Genomic DNA, 26085 nt, shown 5'->3' with positions numbered 1-26085 from the left:
ATAAATTCTTTTATCAACCTAGTTATTAAAGAATTTGTTTCAAGCTTTCTAAAACTGTTAAGGTGTTATAAAACTGTTAAGATGTTATTGTAAGAAATTATCATGTAGAAATTAAGAAACACTAAGAAATTATCATAATGCTGTTATAATTAATTTTTTTCACCTGTTGTAACTTTTGAATATTTTCTATTTCTCCCTCTTTGGGATTGTATAGCCATAACTCATATGTAGTTTTTATATGTTAAAATTCATTACTATGTATGAATATTCAATGTTAAGTCCCTCCCATCTTGTTTATGTTAAATCTGTAACTTTAGCAAATAAAGCATATTTTTACTGATAAGCAGCAAAGAAGTGCACATAACAGGTGTTAAAAAGCAGAAATGAGTATATTCATATAAAATTTTCCTATGTTTGCTCATTTTTGTATTAAACTTAATTTATGTTTCTGGATCATTACTTTAAAATAAGGTAAAGTAGGCTTTTAAGTTAGTATATAAAAACTACTGTCATTAATTGTAAAATATTAGTTTAATATAGAAAATTATTAAAATTTTTATAATAAATTTACAAAAATTTAAATTCATGAGAAAATTATGTAAAATTATCCAATGAAAGATTGAATATTCACAACTGTTATTTTTACTACAGTATCAAATTAGTTTCATTTGGGTGTTGTTGTTTTAAAATTGGCAATTCCGTTATGAAATCAAACACAGACTGTTCGTTAATTTCCTTTTACGTATTATATTTTATAATTTGTAATAATACATTAAACTATTTTTCTTTGAATAATAGTTTTTTGTAAAAAAAGTAAATCCCATATTATTAACATACTAAATTTAAAACTTGATCAGATGTTTAAGTTTATACTGTCTTACACATTTATGAATGTAAAATGTAACTATAACAATATTTTTACATTTTGCAGCATTTGATTATTTACTTTCAGGATATTTAGATTATCTTTTTACTAATTCTGTGTGCTTCGTACTAACATCTTTTGGGTGATGGTGTCACTATCACTATGCTGTAGTGTTGAATAAAGATTTCTATATTTATGCAGGTTAAGCATGAGTCCTGGTTACTGCCAGGTGGCACACGTGTCCAGAAAACGTGCCACACTGTCAGTAGATGTAGAAAATTAGTGTTTCCATTTACTCCTGATATTGTTGGATTGCCAGATATTGTAGAAATAAGGTGCAATATTGAAGTTCATGAACAACTGCAGTTAAGTGAAGAAGACTTCTTTTTAGTGCCACCTGAAGAACATAGTATAAGCAATACTGAGATCAGTGGCACAAGTGATAATTATATCTATTCTACCTCATTGTCAGCTGAGGATCTACCTGATAATATGGTTACAAGTACTTCTCTTAATGTGTATTCTGAATCAGACACAGCATACAGATTTAGTAGAGTTTCAGGTCATCATATTGAAGTGCACTATGATTTCATTGAACATAAAGACACTAAGAAATTTTGCGAACAAATTTCTATAAAAAGCATATTTATTCCACATTCTGAAGACACAAGTGTGTGTAGCGCAGCTATAACTACTGTAAATAGGAACATTTAATCAATGATAACATACTGTAATTCTTCGAGCATTCTTTCTACAGTTTACAACGTCATGGATAGATTGTCAACACTGCCTTTCCAGAAAATTTTTTTATTGTTTGTATAGTAAAACATTACTTTCATTACATTGATGTATATTGTACATTTAGAAGAAACAGTAAAACGTATACATAAATTTTGTGATATGTATTTAAATGAGTTCTTAATGGGTGCTTGAATATAGTATAAATTATTTCTGTTCATGCTCTTTTAATTTCATGTACATTGTTAAATTTTAGAGAATTAATTTCATTTTCATATGCAGGACTTAATCTTTCATTCTTTAAAAAGTATTGTATTGTCTTGAACATAAGGCAGTCTTGTATATAATATCCTATTTTTTTTAAGGTGCTTTAGATGGGAGGGGTAGAAGAGTTTATATATGACAGACAGCATATGTTTGAGCTTGATAATTTACAAAAATTCAATAAGAAATTAAATGTTCTATGTATCTTCTTATGAGATAACAATATACAAGTTTTCCTTTCACTGTAAAATTTACATTAAATTACACTTTTTAAATGTTGTGTTGTGCATTTGAGATGGGTGTGTTTCTCAGAAGTGAATCTTAAGAGGGAGGGGGATCACTTAATGATCAAGCCTGTATGAATTTCTTTTAAAAATAAATTATTTTATAATGTTATATATTTAGATTAGAGATATATTTTACCTCTTTATCCCAATTTTTGAGTTTCCTCAAATACAAAGCATTTATTTTCCAAATTATCTGTTATAAAAACATAAAAATTCTAAATTGTTTATATAGAGATTTTTAAAATTATGTAGCTCATAAACATTTAATCTGTTATTTAAAATTGTTTATTGAGCAGGCTATTTCATATAAATCTGATGATTTCTGTAGCTTATTTTTTTGAATAACAATAAAGCTAACTGTAAATTACTGCATCTGTAATGTAAAATATCTGTTGAAGATTATTAACCTTGACAATAAATTCTGAAAATATCCTTTCTTGCACTGAAGGCAAGCTAAGAATGTTATCCACTTATCCTAGCTGTTTGCTATTTTAACTGATCTCTCAGTAATGTTACACTTTCTTATCATCAGTATTGCTAATTTCATATGTAATGTTCTCCTTTAAATTGTCCATTGTTCTAGAAGTTTTTAATTTTTTTTGTTTTGTTCTTTTGTAATAAGGCTTACAAAATGCGAAAGTCATTCTTTATTGCTTATTTTTATTCTTGTTTCATTTTATTGATAGCAGGTTGATTCATTGATTTCATTTTATTGTAATGGATTAAAAATTATTTTGCCTTTTATGCAGTGCTTACTATTCATTTGCACAGGGACATGTGATTTCTCATAGAACCATAGAACATGTGGAAGTAAAATTATAATTTTGAAGTTTTACATATGCTCACATGATATGCTTCATTGTTTCAGTATTCATAAATTAACAAATCAAAAGTTTCAATTTTTCAGTTTTGAGCAAATAAATAGAACTATTATATTAGAAGTGTAAAAGAAATAAATCATGTATTTAATTTTTTAATAATGGGGTTAAAAATGAAATACTTTTTGATGAATCTGAATATCAGCAACAATAAACTTTCCATGTGATAGCTTCACAAATTTAAAAAGAAAATATTAAATTTGATTAAAAAGCTATTATACTTGAGTCTTTAAAATGTAGTCATAAGTTTATTTATTTATTTTGAGGAGAAGTTCTAAGTATGATATAGTTTAGGAGAATTCTTAAATAATTACAGTATTGAAATTCTCAAGCTTTGAATATAAAAATGATGGTACTTAATTAAGCATTTAAAATTGTAAGCAATTTTTTTCTCCTGCTAGCTGACTTTAATAGTATTTTTGGAATCATATTTTTTTATTAAAATTCTTTGATAATCTTTTCTTATTATTTCTTCTGCAGTATTAATGACCCTGAACTATTATAGTTAAAGTAAGTCCGTTTTGGGCAGTTTTGAAATCTTAATGCAAGAAGCTTATGTAATTTTCATGTGTAATTTTTTGAATGATTAATTTAGCAGTTCACTTTTCTTAAGCTTATAGGTTTTCTATGATATTTCTTTCAAAATTCAGTGATAAAATTTGGTAGCTGAAAACTCTGAGCTATTAGAATAGAGAAAAATGAAAGGACTAACATTTACTGCAATTTTCATTTTGCCTTTTTCACCCCCAGCCTTAAAAACTGAGCCAGGCACAAGCTGGAAATCTTAGGGATATAAAAATGAAATTTTGGAAAACATATGAGTTTTTAATGTATAAGAAAAGTAAATGTATATTTTTGAAGTATGAAGTGATAGACTCAGGAAACATATGATTTTAAACTTAATTCTGAATAAATTCTATTTAATATTGATCTCTGTTAATCTAGTGGTCTAATAAAAAATGTAGATAATCATTTTTTATCTCCTATCTTTTCTAATTACTTTTCTGATCATTAAATGATAGTGGTAGATGTATATCGGCAATGATTATAAAAAGGAATATTTTTTTAGTTCCTAGTGATTAATTTGATTATCTATAAATGAGCTGCGGCTGCACAATGCATTTTTGGATTTCACACTTACTGTTATATTACAGTATTTAAATATACTGAAAAATATATTACATATAAATGTAATACATATACAAACACGTAAGTATGTCTGTGTGTATGTATATATATATATATATATATATATATATTAAGATAGAGAATATTTTTAAAAATAATCATCCAGCAGTATTGCAGCTCTGATATTAAACATTTTGAAATTAAATAAGTTGGTATTTTTGTTCAGTTGAATTTGTTTTCTGTAATCTCTGTAATAAAGGATCTCCAAAATTTTTACTTATTGGCATTTTGTGTTAAATAATAGGCTTTAAATATATTGACAGAGTTATGTGAAAAGCATTTTAGTTTAGTCATTTGATATTATGTATTGTTGAAAAATGGTTGACTTTTATTTAAAATTATTTTTCTAGAACTTATTAACAACATGGAGGCCTAGACTGTTTTCAGAGTTTGGTTTTGAAATAATTTTATAAATACAAAATCTGTCATTCAGATATAAAATTAATTTCATATATCATTTCTAGTCATTAATTTTATAACATGCCTGATGCTTTGTAGGTTTTGTTATAGAAAATTGATTTCTGATTCAAAAATTATTTACTAATTGTACTTTATTCTAAATAATTTGAAATGTTAATTAAGCACATACTGGTGGAAACAAAGGCCTTCTTTCTATTTATTTACAGTTAATTGAAAGATTTATGCAGTTTCAATGCTCTGAAAATGCAAATTTGTCTTGTTTAAATTTTAAAAAATTACTTCATTCTTTAAATTTGAATTTTGTTTTAAAAAATACAATAATGCTTTGACTTATGCTATTAGTGAACTCAAAGTTATATAGTTTCTTATTTATCTATTCTTTTTCAAAAATGAAATGAAAAAATTACCAAACTGATTATGTTCTCATGTAATAAAAAAAGTCTGTCAATCTTGTCTGGTTTTTAGTTCATAATAATAATGCCAGTGGATTTTGGATTCACATAGTAAAGAGCAGATAACTGATGAATTTATAGAGATATGTAACTAAATTTGTAGAGATTTATGACCAAGTTGAAATACTGTGTGATGATGAAGCAATTTTGTAATTTATCCTTGTATACCTTTTTTAAGAAGGAGGGGGTGGTAAATCATGCATTTATTTGTAATTTGAGGTTTTTCTGATAGGAAAGTTTTATCCATAATACTTATTTCACTTTTCCATTTGGAACATGTCTGGTAGCATATCAATGTTTGTTTGTTATCTACCTTTTGATTTAAAATGCATAAGCTCTTATAGCATACAGTTAAAAAAAAAAGAAATATTTTTCATGCTATTTTACATTTTGAAAAATTAAATCATTTTCAAAAATTGGTAAATTTTGTTTCAGTTTTCTTCCCAAAAAAAGTTATTCACATAATTTTTTTACTTGTTGAAAAATTACAGCAGGAATTTATATGTATTTATTTTTTCTCAGTGGTCAAATAGTTGATTGCAGGAATAGTGAAAATAGTGAAATGCATCAGATTAAACTAAATAACTTATGAAATATTGAACACTGTTTTTTGTTTCTGAAATTTCTAAAAAATATGTTTGGTTAAGCTCTGCATTTTATCAGGTATTATAAATTGCTTTCTGAGTGGGAATGAAAAAGGTCTGAAATTAGTTTGTACTTCTTAATTTTATAAAATTTTATTTCCATGGAAATAACTCAAAGATACGCTTTATTTGCCACCCAAAAATGTAATGAAACATACCAAATCCCCAAATATGTAAAAAGAAATTTGCAATATGCTAAATTTCCATACTTTCCAAAGCTATAAAATGTTTGTTCCAATGTTAAAGATTGCTATTGCTTATATGTGATTTTAGAATACCCTCCTCCTCCTGTTGTACATACAGGAAATTCATTGTCACACTGTTTCTTTATAATTACTTTGAATCTTTAGGTTTAAAGTAATTGTGACTAGTTTAAAGCTCTTCAGTTTTTTTTTTTTTTTTTTTTTTTTTTTTTTTTTTTTTTATCTAGTAATTGGGCTGGTTAGTATTGTCAATCTGCATATTTCGATCAGCATTTTCCTGTTTTGTACCATACAGCAGCTAACTCTACCCCCTTTTTTTTGACACGTCTCCTGGTAAATCACAGAATCTCCCCACTTTTTAAATTTCTAGTCTTTAGTAGTGAAAGTGTTTTTAAGCAATAAAATTAAATATTGCAAATAAAATTTGCACAGTTTAACTTTTATTGTTGAATTTATAAAGCTTAAGTTGTGTAAATTTCATTCTTCCATCCCTATTGATATTTAGCATATTTTTTCTTATTAAATTTTATTTGATCTGAATTGTAATCATATCATTGACATTTGTAAAATTTTATATGAAGATTCAACCTAATGTTTAATCATTAGATATTTGTATTTAATTTTGTTTTACTTCAATATGTAGTCATTATGTCCATTCATCATATTTAAAGGTACTTTGATGAATCAAAAGCTTTCCTTAGCTACTCAGAATTTTCTGCGTATAAAAAGCGTAAGCAAATTACAAAATGAAATTAGTTAAAGAATGTAAAACTTAGAATATGTAACTAAATATTAATATATTTTATCTCAAAATCTGATTATAAATATTTGAATAAATTCAGCCATGTTATAAAGAGAGTTTAAAACATTCTGAGTTCTTTTAAAATGATGCCACAGCACAGCGCAAAAACCTCCCATCTCCCGTTTTTGATGAGTTATAAGGTATTTTCTCTTTCCTTTTCCACTTGCATTTGTAGTGTAATTGGAAATACATACGGCTGATAGTCAGCAGCTCTGGAGTTTGAAACCTGGCCAGGGCACTGTGGTGTTCTTCAGTTTCTTGTCATCGGGAAAATTCTAAAGACTTTACAAGTGACAACCAGATTAAAAAGTGGTTAAAATTAATTCATCACCACCAGGATTTGTGATTGTGTCAGGAGGTTCGGTATTTGAGTCACTGTGAGGACGCCATTTTATATTTCATGATTGACAGCTATGCCTTATAATGAAGAATAATTTTATCTAAAATTTGAAGAAGTGTGTTGAATAAAATAGAAATCTAAGATAGCTGAAAGGGGACATCGTATATGCTTCACACCCTTGCATATCTGTATGTATTCTAATAAATTTAATTACATGTGCTCTTAACCAAACATCTAATAGCTTTTATGTTTCCTAGTAACTTATTACAGTATACGTTAGTACACCATTAATTAATTTTTCCCACCATTAATCAGACCAGCTATCATGTCTCAGCTAAGTTTGTATAGTGCAAACTAGCATATTTTATTTTATTTTTATGTCATTTCTTTCCATAGAAGTGCTTTTTCTCTTTTTTCTACTAAAATAATTCATGCTTGCAGTGCTGTCGCTGAACCATGTGTAAAAATGGCATTTTTAGTCTTCTGTTTTATTGTATACACCAGTGCTAACAGCTAAAAATAATGCTTTTAATCCCCTTTATCTTTTGTTGCAAAGAATTTAATTTACTTTTTTATAAAATTTGACCTACATTCATTAAACTATTTATATTCGGAAATTTAAGTGGAACTGTTTGTAAAATGCAATTTCTGGTCTTAAAAGCTTAAAAATTAATAACTTTTGATTTATTTGAGTGAGTATAGGTAACCAGTATGTTCTGTGATAAATGATGTTTTTAAATTTTATTTAGCATTGTTTAATTCAAATGGAAATCTTTAAACCAATTATTTAGTTTTTTTATTACATTGTTATTACATTGAATTGTTACTTATTTTATTTCATTTACACAATTTTAAAGTGTGTATGGCATAAGAATATCTTAGAAAATATTGGATTTATTATATGGGGAAAACAAAAGTAAAATTGAAAGAAAATTTGTAAATGGATTTAATGACTTTGGTATTTAGGCTATTAATAAATATATTCCACATATTGTTCTGGAACATATGCATGTTTCAACTTTAGTTCTAATCAGAATTAAAATAGTAAAATTTTGTTCAACTTTATTCAGATGATATGATAAAAATTTTATAATACTGAATGGTGTGGATTTCTTTTGAAAGTTGATTGATTTAATTCTACAATATAAAAAGAAACTATGAATTTTACATTCAGTCATTAATTTCTGTTTATTAAAAAGAGATTTTTATGTCATATTTATTCACAGCATGTTGTCTCAGTCTAATTATTCTTAACTATATTTCCATGAACAAATGTTTATAGGAGTGTAATTATATATTTGTTCTTTATTTATTGTTTTGATTCTTCATTTGCTGATAGAAACAAATTTTAAATATGTGTTTCTACTTATAGCTTTTTCCCCCCTTCAAAATAGGGGAAGAATAGTGATTCATATTAATAAACTTTCATGTTGTAAATTCATTTGGTCAGTAATGATTCATCATGTGAAATTTGTTATTGTATGTGCTCTATATACTTATTTTTACTACTGTTGCATGTGAAAGTAATAAAGTCTTTATCTGTTCAAAATATGTTCTGCATGTCTGTGTAATTATCCATTATTCTGTGCTGTATGTGTTTCTAAGAATATTCTAATACTATTTTGAAACATTTAGGAAAGAATAGAACAACAAGAAAGTACATAAGACATTCTGTTTATTATGTGCTTTTAAATTCTTGATTAATTAATTTTATATTTAAAAAATATATTTTGCTTATTATAAAGATTATTTAATATGTCAGACCCAAAATTACATTGTACACATTGTAAGTACTGTATTCATATTTTAGAAATTGACATTCAAATTATGTATTACAAATTATGTAATTTTTAACACTTACGAGCAAGATATAAAACAGAGTACTGAGAAAAGATATCTAAGACATTCCGCTTACCATGCACTATTAAATTTTTTATACTCCTAATTATTTCCTATTAAAGAAATTTATTTTGCATATTTTGAAGGTTATTTAATATGTTAGGTGCAAAAATTCATGTTACACAACTGTATTTATATCTGTGCAATAAATTTCTTGCTACAAAGTAATTTCATATGAAAGAAATGTATTTTATATATTACAAGTGTTACATAATACTCGTATAATGCATTTTCAGTCATGGTATAGAGCTGAATGTGAAATGCAGAACAGTATGACAAACACAAATTTCACTAAAATAGATTCAGTAAATTCAATTAGTAGTAGAATCGAAGGGATACTGCACATAGTAGCAGTTTATTTGTGTGTCACTTAAAAGGCTGTCTGCAAATTGTTTCCTACATTCCACAAATTAGCAAATCCCACAAATTTCTAAACTAAATCGAAGCTGTAGTTAAATAGGTGCAATTGTATTTGGTAGCTGGAGTCGGACAATTACAGAAGTGAAGTTTAAAAGATTGTGCAACTGGAATAAATTTAAAAGGGACTTTTTATGTTATCGCAGTTAGTACTAAGATAATGTAAGCAAATGTTTAATTTGGAATTAGCTTTGTGTCTTTTTACATTTGTACGAAATAAGCATGAAGGTGCTTTTGTTCACGTTTCTTGAAGTGGAAAGGTAAAGTATGCTCACATTCAAGTAAGTAGTGGCATATAGTCCCAGACTGTCCACTGATATAGTTATTCCTGAAAATTTGCCCAAGCCTGAAAACATAGACTGGAAATAGTCCATGTCCTGTTGCGAATTGAGTTATGCTACTAGAACTGCTGAGAAGTTTACGATAAGGATCTCGAATAAAGGTATGTGTTCTACCTGTTAATGTTTGATTCCAATAAATATCCAGTTTAGAAGCTCTTTTTCTAAATTTCTTTTTTGGTATGATATCGGATTTTTCAAGTAATAAATATCAGAATATGTTTTGGTTTCTGTTTTGTCTTGCTAAGAATCTGCTTTTTTATTATTTGGAGTTCCTGCATGTGCAGGTGTGCAAGTTACACTAGGTGCATATTGTGAAGGAAAGGATAACAGCTTCTTGTGGATTTCTGAAAGCAGATTAGTATGAGAATTGCCAGACGTGATTCTTAGTTTGTTAAGTTAGCTTAGACTTGAGAAAGAGATTAGGTAACATACACTGGTGTGCAAAAATTAAGGATGAGACGGTTTTTTCAATATAACTTTGTACAAAAGCTTTCCAATCAACACATTTAATACCGTAAGATCCCCAATACATAAGGACATGATGAGTAATGTAAGCAACACTTACTAAAAGAGAAATCAGAGGGATAAAAAGAAGCTTTATTGAAAAAGTATCATGGAGCACAATGCGACTGAAGGCAGAAACATTCCTGTGATGGGTGTCCAGCAAGAAACATCCGGTCTTTAATAGGGGATATGATCTCCCCTGACTGCTAGGCAGGTTTCACAACATCTGCCCATGCTGAGAATGAGTTGTTGAGGCATTGCTGCCCATTCGTCTTGCAACGCCAATCGAAGCTCCGGAATCGTTACTGGTGGTAAGGTACGAGCTGCCAAGCGTCTGCCTAGAAAATCCAATACATGCTCGATGGGATTGAGATCCGGAGATCGTGCCGGCCAATCCATATGTTCAATATCCTCACTCTCTAAGAGCTGTTCGGCAGCTACTGTGCGATAACGTGCATTGTCGTCCATTAAAAGGAACTGCGGACCCATTGCGCCTCTAAAAAGACGCACATATGGAAGAAGAATCTCGTTAAAATAACGGGTCCCGTTGACTGAACCTGCGTCGAAGATGTGAAGGTCTGTACGACTACCAAGCATGATGCCTCCCCGAACGAGAACACCGTCACCTCAATACCTGTCCCTTTCAATGATGTTCGAGGGATGATTGCGGCTTCCCCGCTCTCTCCAGATGAGTATACGATGATACGATGAGAATCACTACTCCAGACTGAATCTGCTCTCATCTGTAAAGAGTACTCGTCCCCATTCATTGTCTCTCCAATTCTGGTGTTCCCGGCACCACAGAGAACGCCTTCTCCGATGGGCAGGCGTTAGAGGTACACACTGTACAGGGCGTCGTGCAAACACACCACCACCGTGCAGTCTTCTGGCCACGGTAAAACGCGATATCGGTCGTCCAGTCGTCTGTGTCGTGTGTCTAGCGATTTCTCCCGCTGTCTGCCGCCTGTTTCTTCTGGCCTGTAAGGCAATATACCGGTCATCTGCGGGTGTGTTCCTCGTGGACGACCACTACTAAACCCCCGGATAGCTGTTCCTGTAGTTTGAAATTGTCTCCAAAGTCGTGAAACGATGCTGTGAGCAATTCCGAACTCTGCAGCCACACTTGTCACACTGCGGCCTTCCTCCAACTTCCCATTGATTCGACCTCGGGTCGTCTAACAGATTGATTATTCGCCATTTCTCGCTGAGGCGGCAACTTGGTGTGATTTTAGCTGCTATACGGCGTGCAATCTCTTTGCCAGAAATGCTGATCTTACACCGACAACATGCTTTATACTACTCAGACACTCCCCCATTACGTCTGCCTGTATATCTGCGCATGTGTAACCGTACATCACCTTACTTAATCTCCTGATTGGTCTTTCTGGCCGCTCTGCCTCCAGCTGATATGCTAATTTTTCGACTTCGTCCTTAATTTTTGCACACCAGTGTAAATACTTATATGTGTCAATCGTAATTTCTCCCACAATCTGCCCATGATGGCAGTGCTAATCTGAGCAATTACTTCAAGCTTAACCACACTGTACAAATGTTCACTTACAGAAAATGATTAATGCGATAACAAATTTAATTTTATTACAATGCTTAAGGAATATAGTATTTATTAAGTGTCACGCATTTAGCTTAGGACAAAATTATTTTTATTAGGGAATATGAACGAATAATTGCCTTTATAAGTAATATTTTCTGCACAGAAATGAACTACTCTAACCAAAATTAAAAAGACAAATTTTATTAGAAATGATATACAATTGTAATAGATTATAGACTGAAGAAATAATGGATAAATTCATATAGTCTACAAATCAGAGAAATAATCGATAATTGTATATATTTAATTCACTGAAAAATTTTCTTTTAATTCTCAACTACAAAATATTTTCATTCATTTTCTAAAAATATAGACAATTCATCTCAAACGTTATGGCCAAAATTAAATATTAGAATGATTAAACTAATAATATTTATAAAACTATACCGCATTTGAAATGAAATTCTTTAAATTCTTAGGCCTTATTTTTATGGAAGAGTATTTCATTCCTACATAGGACTGCCAATCATACCAATACATTCTTTTTCTATCATCAACTCCAGGCATGTACAAGCCATTTAGATTAACATCGGTGCATCCGTTATACCACCAAGTACTTTTTCTTGTCATTGAACAATGTTCTGAAAAACTTTCATCAGTTTTTCTATCTTTTGTAGAGAAAGTGCGACCATCGTTATATTTCATTCCATTTCCTAAAAAAAAGGAATCGCAATATATTTATACTATTAGCATATGGTTGCAAATTTTACCTTATTTTGTTTCTAACTTATTTTTCTGTACTTTTGTAGTATTATGTATAGTTTTTATCAAGTAATTTAGTCATTTATTGCATTTCATATAATGATTTCATTGTGTATCTTTGCTTAGTAGAATTTGCGGATACTTTAGTGCTTTGACAGGAAAAATGATTACGAGCTCCATGAAATATGACATTACTCATGAAAACGAGAAGTAATTTCAGTGACTTGTAATGAATAGGGTTTTGTGTGTGTGTGTGTGTGTGGCAACGGTATCTGTATTCCATGAATTAGTTTTTGAGTTGTAGCCTCCGTTTTGGTTTCAGATATAAACATTAGTAAATTTGAATTTTTGAGTTTTGACATATGCCTCAGTTCCCAGAGTGCAGAAAATATTTGTATAATTAGAGTCTGTTGTATTATTTCCTTCTTTTCTTGGAACATGCTTATTTTGTGTGTTACGGGAAGTAAAATGATAATGAAAGACGACACTTTTCATTTAAAATAACTCAATTAGTTTTTCTAAAACTCAGAGCATAAATAAAATACTTTATACTTTATTTGTAGCAACAGGGCATTATTAGTATTATATTAAAGCAGGAATTTAATTTTTACCCTCAAAATTATATTTTGGGGGTAAAATCTGCAAAGACTTTTAAAAACGGTAGGTTTCAAATGCTTGACCACAGACTGGTACTCATAAAATTGTATTTATTGCAGAAACAATTCCCATTGACTTTTAAATATATGTTAAAATAAATCATTGGTGAAAATGTGCTTTAGCCCACTGCTTCGCGATTTTTCCAAAGGCGAATTTTTTAAAAACAGCCAATAAAAGCTCAGAATACGCTGCATAAACAAAGTTGAAAAGACGAAGCTAAGTGACGTTCATAAATGGGTGAGACTAAGTTTTGACGTCATAGTGTATTCTCTATAGATATAGAAATAAGTACAATAAATTGTATACATTTCAAATTACAATGATACAATAAGTGAATTCTACTAAGTATTAAAACGGTAGACAACGTCGTAGTCTCTCATACTTTTATTTCATACAGCTTCAGTATTTTCAAATATTTTTAAGCTTTAGCATTAGTACAAATAAAAAAAGATTTTTTTAACCTTAAACTCATGTCATGGAACATTTTATTTTATCATTTTTAAAAATTACCTTGTTGCTATGTAATGACACAATCTTTTACATACCAGTAAGTAGACAATATTCATTATTTATTCAATATTTTATTTTCTAAACATTTTAAACTTTACATTAAGGGAAAAAAATTGCATATCAGTATCATACACAGCTTTCATATCAATGATTCTTAAATTCCTAAATCACGTCATATTCTCTGTAGGCATACTAGAATTCTACACATTAATAAATAAAAAAATCTAATTTCGCACATTCAAAGAAAATAATATAAGAAATTAAATACTACAAATTTGGAACACTACGCAATGCTTCACATACACACATATTATCAATGAACTCATATTATCAAGTGCAATTACGATACCAAAAACTATGTATTAAAATAATGAAAGTTACTTATAGGGTCAAAGTTTACAGTTTTGCTACTGTTGAGTAGATCGTCAAACTATCGATATTTATCGTAAGTCGGAAAGCATTATCAACATATCAAAACCAAACAATTAAAAATACAATTTAAATTTTAAAAAAATGTCTCAAATATAATTTACATTTAAAACAACAATACAAATTTAAAATACACAAACGATATGTTGCACATAAAATACGTTACATTACTGCTCGGCATCACACACAACCACGCTTTGCCCATGTGCACAACGATCTGTATTCGCTGGAAAAATACCAAAGAATTGCACAAACTCGGTGCCCATGTACGCATCGATCTATTTTCACTTAAAAAATCGGAGAATTGCACAAACTCGGCATTGCGCACTACCTTGGCTTTGCCCATGTACACAGCGATCTCTTTTCACTTAAAAACGTCAGAGAATTGCAAAAACTCTGCATTGGCTTTGCCCATCTTCTAGGATTCAGCCGAAAAGATAACAAAATATTAAAAATAAGCAACTTTAAAAAGAAACTTAAAAGAAACATTTTTTGGTAAAAGTTTCCAATTGGGTGCCCCTTGTTTCTTGGCGATTCTTTTTTGACGCCAGAAGGCACAATTTCAAGATGGCCGCTACACAAAACCAAAATAAGAAGTCAAAGAATTGCACAAACACTGTATCCATGTACGCATCGATCTGTTTATACTTAAAAAAACATCCTAGAATTACACAATTAGGCATTGCGCACTGCCTTAAATTTATCCATGTACACATCAAGCTATTTTCATATAAATAAAATCAGGAAGTTAAAGCTATCATGGTAACCAGAAGTGAGGTTTCATCGCCAAAAAAAAAAAAAATGTCGCTAATGGAAGGGGCACCCAATTCTACACTAGAGCGCATTTTTTTCTCTCACCCTTTCCAGGAAAAATGGAAAGTCTTTTTGAGGGGTTTTTTGTATATTTTTTAGAATTTATGCCGGGAGAAACCTCCCTGAACCCCCCGTCTTTAAGAAAATTTACTCCGTTTTTTTCGCCGTAAACGACGAATAAATCTTTATAATTGTCGTTAAAAAGGCACTTTCTTTCTTTCTTTCCACCGACAGCGAGGCAACCGGTCCACTAGGTAGTTACCATATCGGCCAGGTAGCCCCGCTGACGGAAATAACTTGAACAAAATAACACACTTATAAATACATATTGTGCTCAAGACGACTGCTGGGGGCAGCGCAAACAAATGCTGGAGGAAGACGATAGTGCATGATGGAAGAAGGGTGCATTGCGGGTGAGAAGAACAATTTCAGTTACATATTTACAGAGTTATGGATAGGTGGTTACAAATACTAAAAGTAATAAGAAGTAAAATACTATAAAGTAAAATAACACATAAAATTTAAAAAAAGGCAAAACAGTAGAAACAATACATAAAATAAGGTAAAATACATAGTTCAAGGTTCATAATTCAAGGTTTACAATTCAAGGAGATAAATATATACAGGGAATAAGAAAAGCCGAATAAGCTAACTTAAGATAAAATTAGTTCACTACAGGTACAGAGCATACAGGGGCTGTGCTGGTGACGAGGATGGTGGCTGAGAATTGCTCCAGCCTGTCTGAGATTTTGCGTGCAATGTTTATGCAATGCATTGCGATTTCCTGAAGTAGCTTCGGCCCATGCATGGATGTGGTTTGCTACTGGTTGCCTAAGATGATATTTGGCGGTCTCTCTGCAAGCGAACAGATAGTGGTCCGGATGTCCTACCATCCCGCATGAGCAATGCTCCTTTTCGCGTCGTCTGAAGCGATGCAGGTAAGTCATGAAGGGACCATGTCAACCCACTGGAGTTCAGGCCTATAGTATTTAGGTGTTCTTAGTAAGAGTTTTTGTATGGCCCTGACGAGTGGATTTTTACTACATGTGCATTGGAGTGCCTGGAGGCTAGAGGCTGAGTCTGAATATATACTGGAATAGTTATTTTCCAGTGCGTAGACAAGTGCAGCTTTTAATGCAATCAGTTCAGCCTGAAAAACTGAGTTGTGGTGCTTAAGCTTTCTTTCCCAGGTCTTTAAGATCTGGTTCCCAAGTAGAACACAGTATCCGCTTCCGGTGCCACATTCTCGTTTGGAACCATCGGTGTAGATTGCAGTGGCGTTGAACCACGTTGGTGACCTGCTGTTAATCGAGATGTTGAATTCGGCCGGGTGGCAAGGTGGCTCGGGAATGCTTTGGTCATAGTCAGTATAAACATAAGTCCTGTCCCATAAACTTATTGTCTCTTTGAGTCGGAGAACTCGCACTATTGCACTCTCGCGCTGAGCTAAGAGATGTAGAGGCGGTAGTCCTGAAATCACGTTTAGAGCATTAGTGGGCGAGGTTTTATATCCTCGGGTAATGCTTAAGAGGAATGGTCTTTGTGCTAAGCGTAGCAGATTCTCCATTTTAGTAGTGATCGTCATGCCCCACATGGAGGCTCCATATAGTGCAATACGTTCAGCAACTACAGAGTACCACGTCTTAAGCATCCTCGAAGAAACTCCCCATGTTGGTGCTGCTGTTCTGAGCATGGAATGAAATATCCTGTGAAGTCGTGCCTTGACCTACTTTAAATGTGGCATCCAAGTGAATGTGTCGTCAATTATAACTCCAAGGTACCTCAAGTTTCTGACTATTTAACACTAGAAGCGCCAACGGCAGTCAAATTGACTGCTCAACGAATTAATGTATATATTCAAATGTAAATGCTTTATAATGCTTTTAAGAATATTAATTACAGTTGTTGAAGAACTTTAAAGAATAACAGACTATTTTTTAATAAAAAATAGAGGATATTTTATTATAAATTTCAGCCTACCCTTAATAAAACACATTTTACAGTTTTTCGCAATTTTTACAGAACACAACTTTTTCAATATTGGAAGTGCATTTTCCACACACATAATATGAACACTTTTTACACACATCACTTGTTTTGTTGTTGTTACAAAGTCCAATCTGGCATTGATGTCTTTTCTTCGAGAGTCTATTGCTAGATTTGGAAATTTCCTGGGGCAATTTTGCGGTTTTTCTTCTGTTTAAATAAAGCTCTCTTAATTCCTCTGCTAATTGAAATAGGAAGTCGTGCCTTGTAATATTTTTATCACTAAATTCATGGTAGATAATGTAGGCATTTGTCCCTGCTAAATCCAGCATATTATAGAAAACATGCACAGGCCATCTACGTGAAGCAGCGCGAACAGAATATTTACGTGTCATCTTGTCAACGATATCAACTCCACATTTGGTTTTGTTGTAGAACTTTACTGTTTCTGGAAGCTTTTTCTTATTTTGTGAGTCTATATTTACACTTTTTTAGATGTAAAGTACTTAGTAGTAGGACATTTTTATTCCTTTTTCCCTGCTAGACAGTGAGCGTAGTTTCACCATTCTTTAGCAAAACTGTTTCAAATAGCCGGGTTTTTGATTTCCTTACTTCATGCGGAATTTCTTGTCGACGTCTTCTTACTGTGCGACAAAACTTGTGTTTTTCATTTTAAGTCTTCTAGCTAATGATAGTGAGGAAAAATAATTATCCGTTGTGAAATTTCGACATGAATTCAGATAATGGCTTAGAAGAAGCATTACTACATTTTCAGGAAGATTTTCAGTTTCACTTCTCGATGTATTTTTTCCAAGATATGGAAAAGCATTGCACATATACTTCGAGTCTGCATCGACTAACATCCAAAATTTGATACGAATTTATCCGGTTTTTTCGGCATATACTGTATAAACTTACACCTGGCTTTGGATAGAAATAACTGCTCATCCACAACTAGATTTTCTCCTGGTTTATAGGAAATCGCACAGTTCTGCATAAATTTATTCCAAATATCGGAAAAAAGTGCAAACTTATCACTTTCTAAACGCTGAGACCTAGTTGACTTCAAGTCAAATCTTAGATATTTCATAATGTCTTGAAAACGATTGCGAGACATTGTTTCTCGGAAAATAATGTAATTCTTCTGAAAATAATGTAATTCCTTCTATAAATAATCAGTGAATGAAAGGAATGTATGTGTACGCCAGATGTTTTTCCAAGAAAAATATTTTCTGAGCGAGAATCAGGGTTCGTAGCGGTCCTTACAAGTGCTTATAAGTCCTTATATTTGAAAATAAAATATAAAGGCCCTTATAGGTGCTTACTTTTTCTTTAAAGCCCTTATTTTTTTGTTTTTAGTGCTTATTTTTTGCTTTTAGTGCTTTTTTTTAATCCTTTGTTTTTAATGAACGCGCATTTTTTACCCGTACCAAAGCCGTAACTAAATAAACAACTTTTCTTTCTTATATGCCACGTCAGATGGTGAATCATACTCCCGGAAATCGCTTTTCCCCCCTTTCTCTGCATTATCGTAACCTATGGTGCGCGCGAGAATTCCTCCCACCGAAATACTAATTTCTATCAAGATTTTAATAATTTCCCCCATAGCACAAAACATCCTTAGGATGTCCTATTTAAGTCGCAATATCCCGGGACATACTTAGGATGTCCTAAGGATGTTGATTCTCAGATGTCCTGAGGAGATCGTAATTTAACATCCTGAGGATGTCTTATTTAAGTCGCTATGTCCCGGGATATGACAGGATGTCCTGAAGATGTTGATTCTCAGATGTCCTGAGGAGTTCACCAATTTCACATCCTGAGGACATTCATTCTGCATTGTCCGGAGGACTTTCGTTGTCAAACATTTTGAGGATATTTGTTCTCAAATTTACCAGTTTTAATTTTTTGACATTGCACATCTGAAACTTGCACATTATTTTATTTTTCATATGTATTTTACTAATAATTTTCTAAATGCTGTACATTAAAAATATTGATATGATTGATGATTTATTCTTGTTATTTTGTTATTAATTTTAACTGCTATTTTTTCTGACGTTTTTAAAAATTTATTTAGTCATGGAAAAGATTTTTTTCAATGGATTAGCATTTTCTAGAATATTTGCAAAATTCTAAATAACATATATTTTTTTTTATAAAAAATGTATAAATTACATGTATAATTACTTACAGATTACAAACCCTACTACAAATATAGGTAAAATTAGATATATATATATATTTAATTACGGAAACGAATTTTTTTTAAATTTGGGTATAGAGACATTAGGTATTTTTTTGGAAGCAGGAAACAGGAAAAATTAGCAACTGCCTTCGCCAGGAATCGAAGGACGGACCTCTGGAATACCGGCCCAGTGTGCAGAACCACTACACCACGAAGACACGCTAGGTGTGGTGGTGGTGTATTTAATTATGGCAAAGCACACTAGGGTTATCTGCCTAAGGGGAGGAATGTCTTCGTGGAGGACTTTCTAAGGGAAACTGGCTCGTATACACGTTACACGTGGGGAAAACCACGAAAACACCCATGCAGCCAGCCCGTTCGCGGGATTCGAACCTCGTATCGCACTACCAGGGTTCAGCGACTTTACCGCTCGGCCGCTGGTGGGCCGAAGACACGCTAGGAAAGCGGGAGAAATACCTTATATTACTTCTAATTTTAAAGGCCAACTTTTTTTTAAGGGGATCCAATTACTAAATCCTGGGTGTGGATATAAGTCATCCAACACCTTTTTAATTCGGGCGCCACTGTAGAGACATTAGGATTTTTTTGGGAAGCCGTAGAGATGAAAAATTAGCAACCGCCTTCGCCTTGAATCGAACCACGGACCTCTGAAATACCGGCCCAGCGTGCAGAACTATTACTCCACGAAGGCACGCTAGGAAAGCGGAAGAAATACCTCATAAGGAAAATTTTTTTCCTCTAATTACAGGACAGAAAATGTTTTTCAATCGCGCGATCTGTTATTGATATTGAATTACAGTCGTGCGATAATTTCGCAGTAAAGATACATCTCCGATGACTATCCAAGATTCTAGAAACTTTGGTCTTATATAGAGATGGTCGTCTTATAGAAATAATGCTTAATATCAATATTTATTTATAATCTCAGAACTATTGGTCACTTTCAGAAGTGGTCGTTTGAGAGGCGATATTCTATATATTTATTTTCTGATACTCTCATATTCCAAAATTTGTTTATATTCTCAGAAATATTGGACGGAAGGTGGTCGTCCCATACATGCAAAATTTTACATTTCATTAAAAATGAATTCGGCATTATTTAACTATTTCCCTATTAATTAATTAATTAGATAAAGAAAAAATTAGGAAATAGTACTGTTTATTACGGAATAATGTAGGAAGTTCTACAGAACTATATTCTTTCGCGTCATTCCACATTGTATCCGGCAAACTACTAGTTCCTCGTATTCTTCCGCAAATCCGTAAACATCTGTCTGATTTGAATAGTGCTGTAAAAGTAACGAGAAATTGAGTACCCGTATGTATTCGTTACTCAATGAATCAGTACTCGTTACTTTCGTATCGTTACTCGTTACTTTCGGTAGAATCGACTATAGTAGGTATAAAGCGTCGCATCGCATTGAATCACGTGAACGGCTGAATCCCGCAGGAGTTTTTTTGCATCGCATTTTTGGGTAGAAATAATTCACTTTCTTTTGGCTATTATTTTGTGGTACACTCATATCATTAAATATTTAATTTTCTATTTGTGTCAGGGCTTAATTTTTAAAATCAGTAGCTCGGAAAGCTACGGAATGACGTTAGGAATGCAGAAAAAAAATAAAGAGGGAAATAAAATAAATTATACAATAATAACATAATTATTAAATAAAATGATAAAAAGTAGTTATTAAAATACGTAATAATTAAAATAATAAAAAATTAATTAATTCTTAAATTTATAATGAATAGTTAAATAATAAACTAAAATACCAGATCTCATCTTACTGGCTTAATAACATTTCGTCCTGTATGGTTTCATCCCCAGCTCGAAAAAGTGTCTTTTTGTCCACTGCTTTCTCCTTAATTCCCTCTTTCCGTCCTCCAGGAAGGTATCCCTCCATTTAGGCAGATAGCCCTCGTGTGCTTTGCCATAATTAAATAATCCAATTCAATCCATCGGCTGTTCGAAAAACAGGTGTTCACTTTACAATAAGGCGAACGCCTGTTTACTTTAATTAAAATGGTTTCCAGGAGATAACTGTTTCTACTTTGACTTAGCTTTTCATTTCTAATACTATTTAATATTTTACGCAAACAAATTATGCTGAGCAGAATAATGAATTTCAGACGTGTTCAAAAGGTGTGTATGTGAATATAATAACATTTTTTATATATAGTATCCATTTTTTTTAATTTCACGCATTTCTAAAGCAGCAGAACCACGGTATCACTATTTTGACATGCACGCACACATACACACACACACACAAAAAAAAAAAAAAAATGTGCAATTAAGATTCATGTTACATTCTTTATTAAAAGTAATGGGTTGTCTTTAAATGCAACTCTTTATGCTTTTAGAGAAATTCATGTGATGATCTTAAAAAAGGTGATGTTCACTACCAATGTATGTTTATGTTCTCAAAAATGCAGATCTCTTTTAGAAAGTGACCTCTTCGTTATCTTGATGTCTCTGATGTCGTTAATAGATGTCCTCTTCTCTTGATGTCATTAATAGATAGCCCAGCAGCGGCCGAGCGGTGAAGTCGCTGAACACTGGTAGTTCGGTCCGAGGTTCGAATCCCGCGAACGGGATGGCTGCATGGGTGTTTTCGTGGTTTTCCCCATGTGTAACGTGTATACGAGCCAATTTCCCTTAGAAAGTCCTCCACGAAAGGCATCCCTCCTCTTAGGCAGATAGCCCTAGTGTGCTTTCCCATAATTAAATACACCACTACCACACGTTAATAGATATTTTTATAAATATTTTCTAATAGATTATAAGGTATTTCTCCCGCCTTCCTAGCATGTATTCGTGGTGTAGTGGTTCTGCACGCTGAACCGGTATTCCATAAGTCCGTGGTTCCATTCCCAGCGAAAGCGGTTTCTAATTTTTCAATCTCTCTTGCTTTCAAAAAATCCTAATGTCTCTACAAGATAATGGAATGAATGTAATTTAATGTCAATTTAAAAAGTGTACCTTTATATTAAGACAGATTTATGGCTCTAATATTTCTTTCGCAATTAACTGTTATGTAAGCTTAATTATTTTCTTATACCATTTATTGTACATAACTGAAATATTTACTTTGAAACAGGCACACACACACACACACGTAATAATAATAAATCCTATATTTACAATAAAAAAATCCAAAGAATATTCTCTATTACATTTTTATTTCACCACAGCAGATTTAAATTATTTTGGAAATGAATATGATGTCTCTTTTTGAAAAAAATTCAAAATCAAAATTCTCTTTTTCGAAATCTTTTTGCATACATGTACACATATATGTATGTTTCTCGCATTGTGTTAAAACAACGGTACCTAGAGCCATCCGATTTTGAATAAGGTACGTCTCCACCCGAATATGGGCACCTGGAAGCCCAAATTTGGATTGGATTATTTAATTATGGCAAAGCACACGAGGGTATCTGCCTAAAGGGAGGGATGCCTTCGTTTAGGGCTTTCTAAGGGAAACTGGCTCGTATACACGTTACACATGGGGGAAAACCACGAAAACACGCATGCAGCCAGCCCATTCGCAGGATCCGAACCTCAGACCGAACTACCAGTGTTCAGCGTCTTTAACGCTCGGCCGCTGGTGGGTCCCAAATTTGGAATTTGGAAGTTCTTTTATTTTCTATTTCATATTTTGTAAAAAAATTAACGAATTTTTGATTAACAAACTCAAAGATTTAAAAAGCGAGCAATGGCAATATTCTACGGGGGGGGGGACCTTTTTATCACCAGCGCGCGAAACTGTGTATCAGAAATTCTAAAGATATTCTCATTTTAAAATTATTTTGCGATATTACTGTAGAACTGAATTTTATGGTTTAAGTGCGAAGAACATGATATTTAATAAAAGATGACAACACACAAAACTTAAAAAAAAAGGCCCCTTTGGACGTAATTTAATATTTGAAACCTTTCAGATTTTAAATTTTTTTTAAGATCTAAAGGGACAGTTTGCCCTGAAAGACTATTAATTTCGTTTTGGATTTTGCGTTGGAAACTTTAAAAGGGTGCATCACTTTTCAAATCGTTGCCACCATATATTATCGCTCTGTCTTATATTTAAAGAAATTATATAATGAAGAATCTACATGAATGCGTGTATGTTCCTCGCATTGTGATAAAACAACGGTACCTAGCGCCATCAAAATTTGGATAATATAATTTTCCATAGAATATAGGCATTTGGAAGCTCCTAGTTTGAATTCGAAATTCGTTTTATTATCCAATTCGTATTTTGTAACACTTCAAAGAATTTTTTATTAACAAACTAAACACGATTTCAAAGTGAGCAATGGCAAATACTGTACGGGTAAAAAAAAAAAAAAAAAAAAAAAAAAAAAAAAAAAAAAAAAAAATCTCCAGCGCGCGAGACTTTGTATCGAAAATTCTAAAGATGTAGAAACATTAGGTTACTTCGATGTAAGAGATGTGAAAAATAAGCAATATCCTCGCCGGAAATTGTATTACCCACCTCTCGAATACGCGCCGAGCGTCCTGACCACTATACTACGAAAGCCTGCTAAGAAGGAGGGAGAAATACCTTATATTCTCACCCTTTTAAAGGGCGACTGGGGATTAGGCGACCCAGTTGCCAAATCATGGTGGTGGAGAATCATTGTTGTGAGCTCCATGATTTATATTTGGTAACGACATTCATCAGCCGTTGTGTTCCATTTTAGACAGTTTTTTTTTTTTTTTCTTTCAGTTTGGCAACGGTAAGAAAGCTTGGAATAATGTTTTGATTTCCTTAAGTGTGTAAGAAAATAAAGTTTGGCTTTCTTAAGCAAGAAAACGTAATTGTTTATTTAAAATATTTCTTCTCACGTGTTATAGAATGGAGTCAAATTTAATTTAAAGGCAAGAACGACTGAATGAAACAATATTCAGGTAGATTCAACGCAACAATCATCATCTACCATCTTTTTTAGTTCGGGCGCCATTGTATAGACATCAGGTTGTTTCGAAGCGAGATGAAAAATGAGCAATGCCTTCGCCGGGACTCGTAACTACGGACCTCTCGAATACACGCCGAGAGTGCGGACCACTGCATTACGAAGGCATGCCAATAAAGCGGGAGAAATACCTTATAAAGATATGCTCATTTTAAAATTATTTTGCGATATTGTTGACCCAAAATGTTCAAAAAACGCCTCTTTGGACGTAATATAAATCTGAAACTTTTCAGATTTTTTAATTATTATTTATTAGTCCAAAGAGGCAATTTTCTCAGAAGGACTATTCATTTCATTTTGGTATTTTGCGTTGATTCACATGCGTTGTTTCACTTTTAAAATTGTTGTCACCAAACACAAGTATTATCACCCTGTATTATATTTAAAAAAATTAAATAATGAAGAATGTGCATGTAAGTTTCTCGCATAGTAATAAAACATAAGTACCTAAAGACATCAAATTTTGAATAACGTAATCCTCCTGAGAATATGGGCATCTAGAAGTGCAAATTTGGAATTTGTTTTATTATCGATTTCATATTTTGGTAAAACTTTAACGAATTTTTTATTAACAAACTCAAGGATTTCAAAGCGAGCAATGGCAACGCTGTACAGAAAAACAAAAAATAAAAAAAAAAATAATAAATTATCTCCAGTGTACGAAAATATGTATCGGAATTTCTAAAAATATGTATCGGAATTTCTAAAAATATGCTCAATTTAAAGTTATTTTGCAAAATAGCTCTTGAACTGAATTTTATGGTTTAAGTGCGAAGAACTTGGTAAAGGTAACACACAAAATGTTAAAACGACGCCCTTGTGAAAGTAATTTAAAATCTGAAATCTTTCAGATTTTTTTAGTCCAAAGGATCAATTTACCCAGAAGAACTATTAATTTCGTTTTGACATTTTGCACCGCTTCACGATAAGCGTTGTTTCAATTTTCAAATTTTCGCCACCAAATATTATCTCCCTGTACTATATTTAAAGAAATTAAATAATGAAGAATCTGTATGAACGTAAGTATTTTTCTCGCATTGTGATAAAACAGCGGCACCTAGAGCCATCGAAATTCGAATAACGTAATCTTCCATAGAATATGGGTATGTATAAGTCCTTATTTGAATTTGCAATTTGTTTTATTATCGATTTCATATTTTGTAACACTTCACTGAATTTTTGATTAACAAACTTAGACATTTCAAAGTGAAGAGTGGCAACAATGTACGAAAAAAAAAATATTTTTATCTCCAGCGCGCGAGACTGTGTATCGGAAATTCTAAAGATATGTTAATTTTAAAATTATTTTGCGATATTGCTGTTGAACTGAATTTTATGGTTTGAGTACGTAGAACATGATATTTAATAAACAAAGGTAGCACGCAAAACGTTAAAAAAAGGCCTCTTTGGACGTAATTTAAAATCTAAAACCTTTCAGATTTTTTTATTTAACTTTTTTATTTATTTTCATCTTTCCTGATAGCCTTCCGTAGGCTCCATCATTTCTAATTTTAAAAATTAAACCCTGACTGCAGCCAACGATTGCGAAAATAAAAGCCATATAAGGAAGATGGATATAATATTATATATGATATATAGATTATATTCCTATAGTTTATATATATATATATATATACTTTTGCATTTAATTATAATTTATTTAATATATATATTTACGTTTGATAGTATCGGCGATTGCAATAAAAATGGGTGGTGCACATCTAGATGTTACAGCGGTCCCATATACAAATTTTCAACGTTCTACAAGTAATCATTTTGGAGTTATGAGAAATGTATACATACATACGTACACGTCATGAAAAAAATCCCTTTTAAGTATCAGCTTAGAATCATATCCCTTTAATCCTACTTAGCAATCCGTTTTGGGAAGAGTCCTTCATTGTGTCCGTACGTACATACGTCACCCAAAAACATTATCCACATG

The 26085-nt window shown here is 32.0% G+C and overlaps 1 protein-coding gene and 1 long non-coding RNA gene across 2 annotated transcripts in view; one reads left to right on the top strand and one right to left on the bottom strand.

The window, feature by feature from the left end:
• The window catches only part of S1P (membrane-bound transcription factor site-1 protease), a 137890-nt gene extending 129260 nt beyond the window's left edge, over positions 1–8630 (top strand). The window contains exon 28 of the mRNA XM_035375649.2: positions 1067–8630. Coding sequence (XP_035231540.1) covers positions 1067–1579 — 513 coding nt within the window. The 3' untranslated portion in view covers positions 1580–8630. The remainder of the gene's footprint in view (positions 1–1066) is intronic.
• Positions 8631–11979: 3349 nt separating this feature from the next.
• LOC146995070 (uncharacterized) overlaps positions 11980–26085 on the bottom strand; it is a 29140-nt gene continuing 15034 nt past the window's right edge. The window contains exon 2 of the long non-coding RNA XR_015043500.1: positions 11980–12507. This is a non-coding gene — a long non-coding RNA (uncharacterized LOC146995070). The remainder of the gene's footprint in view (positions 12508–26085) is intronic.

Source organism: Stegodyphus dumicola, chromosome 10 (genome assembly GCF_044657685.1).
Source record: "Stegodyphus dumicola isolate Sdum_Otavi_A_Nest chromosome 10, ASM4465768v1".
NCBI classification, from domain to species: Eukaryota; Metazoa; Arthropoda; class Arachnida; order Araneae; family Eresidae; genus Stegodyphus; species Stegodyphus dumicola.
The sequence above is the reverse complement of the archived record's forward strand: the minus strand, read 5'-3'. Positions and strand labels throughout refer to the sequence as shown.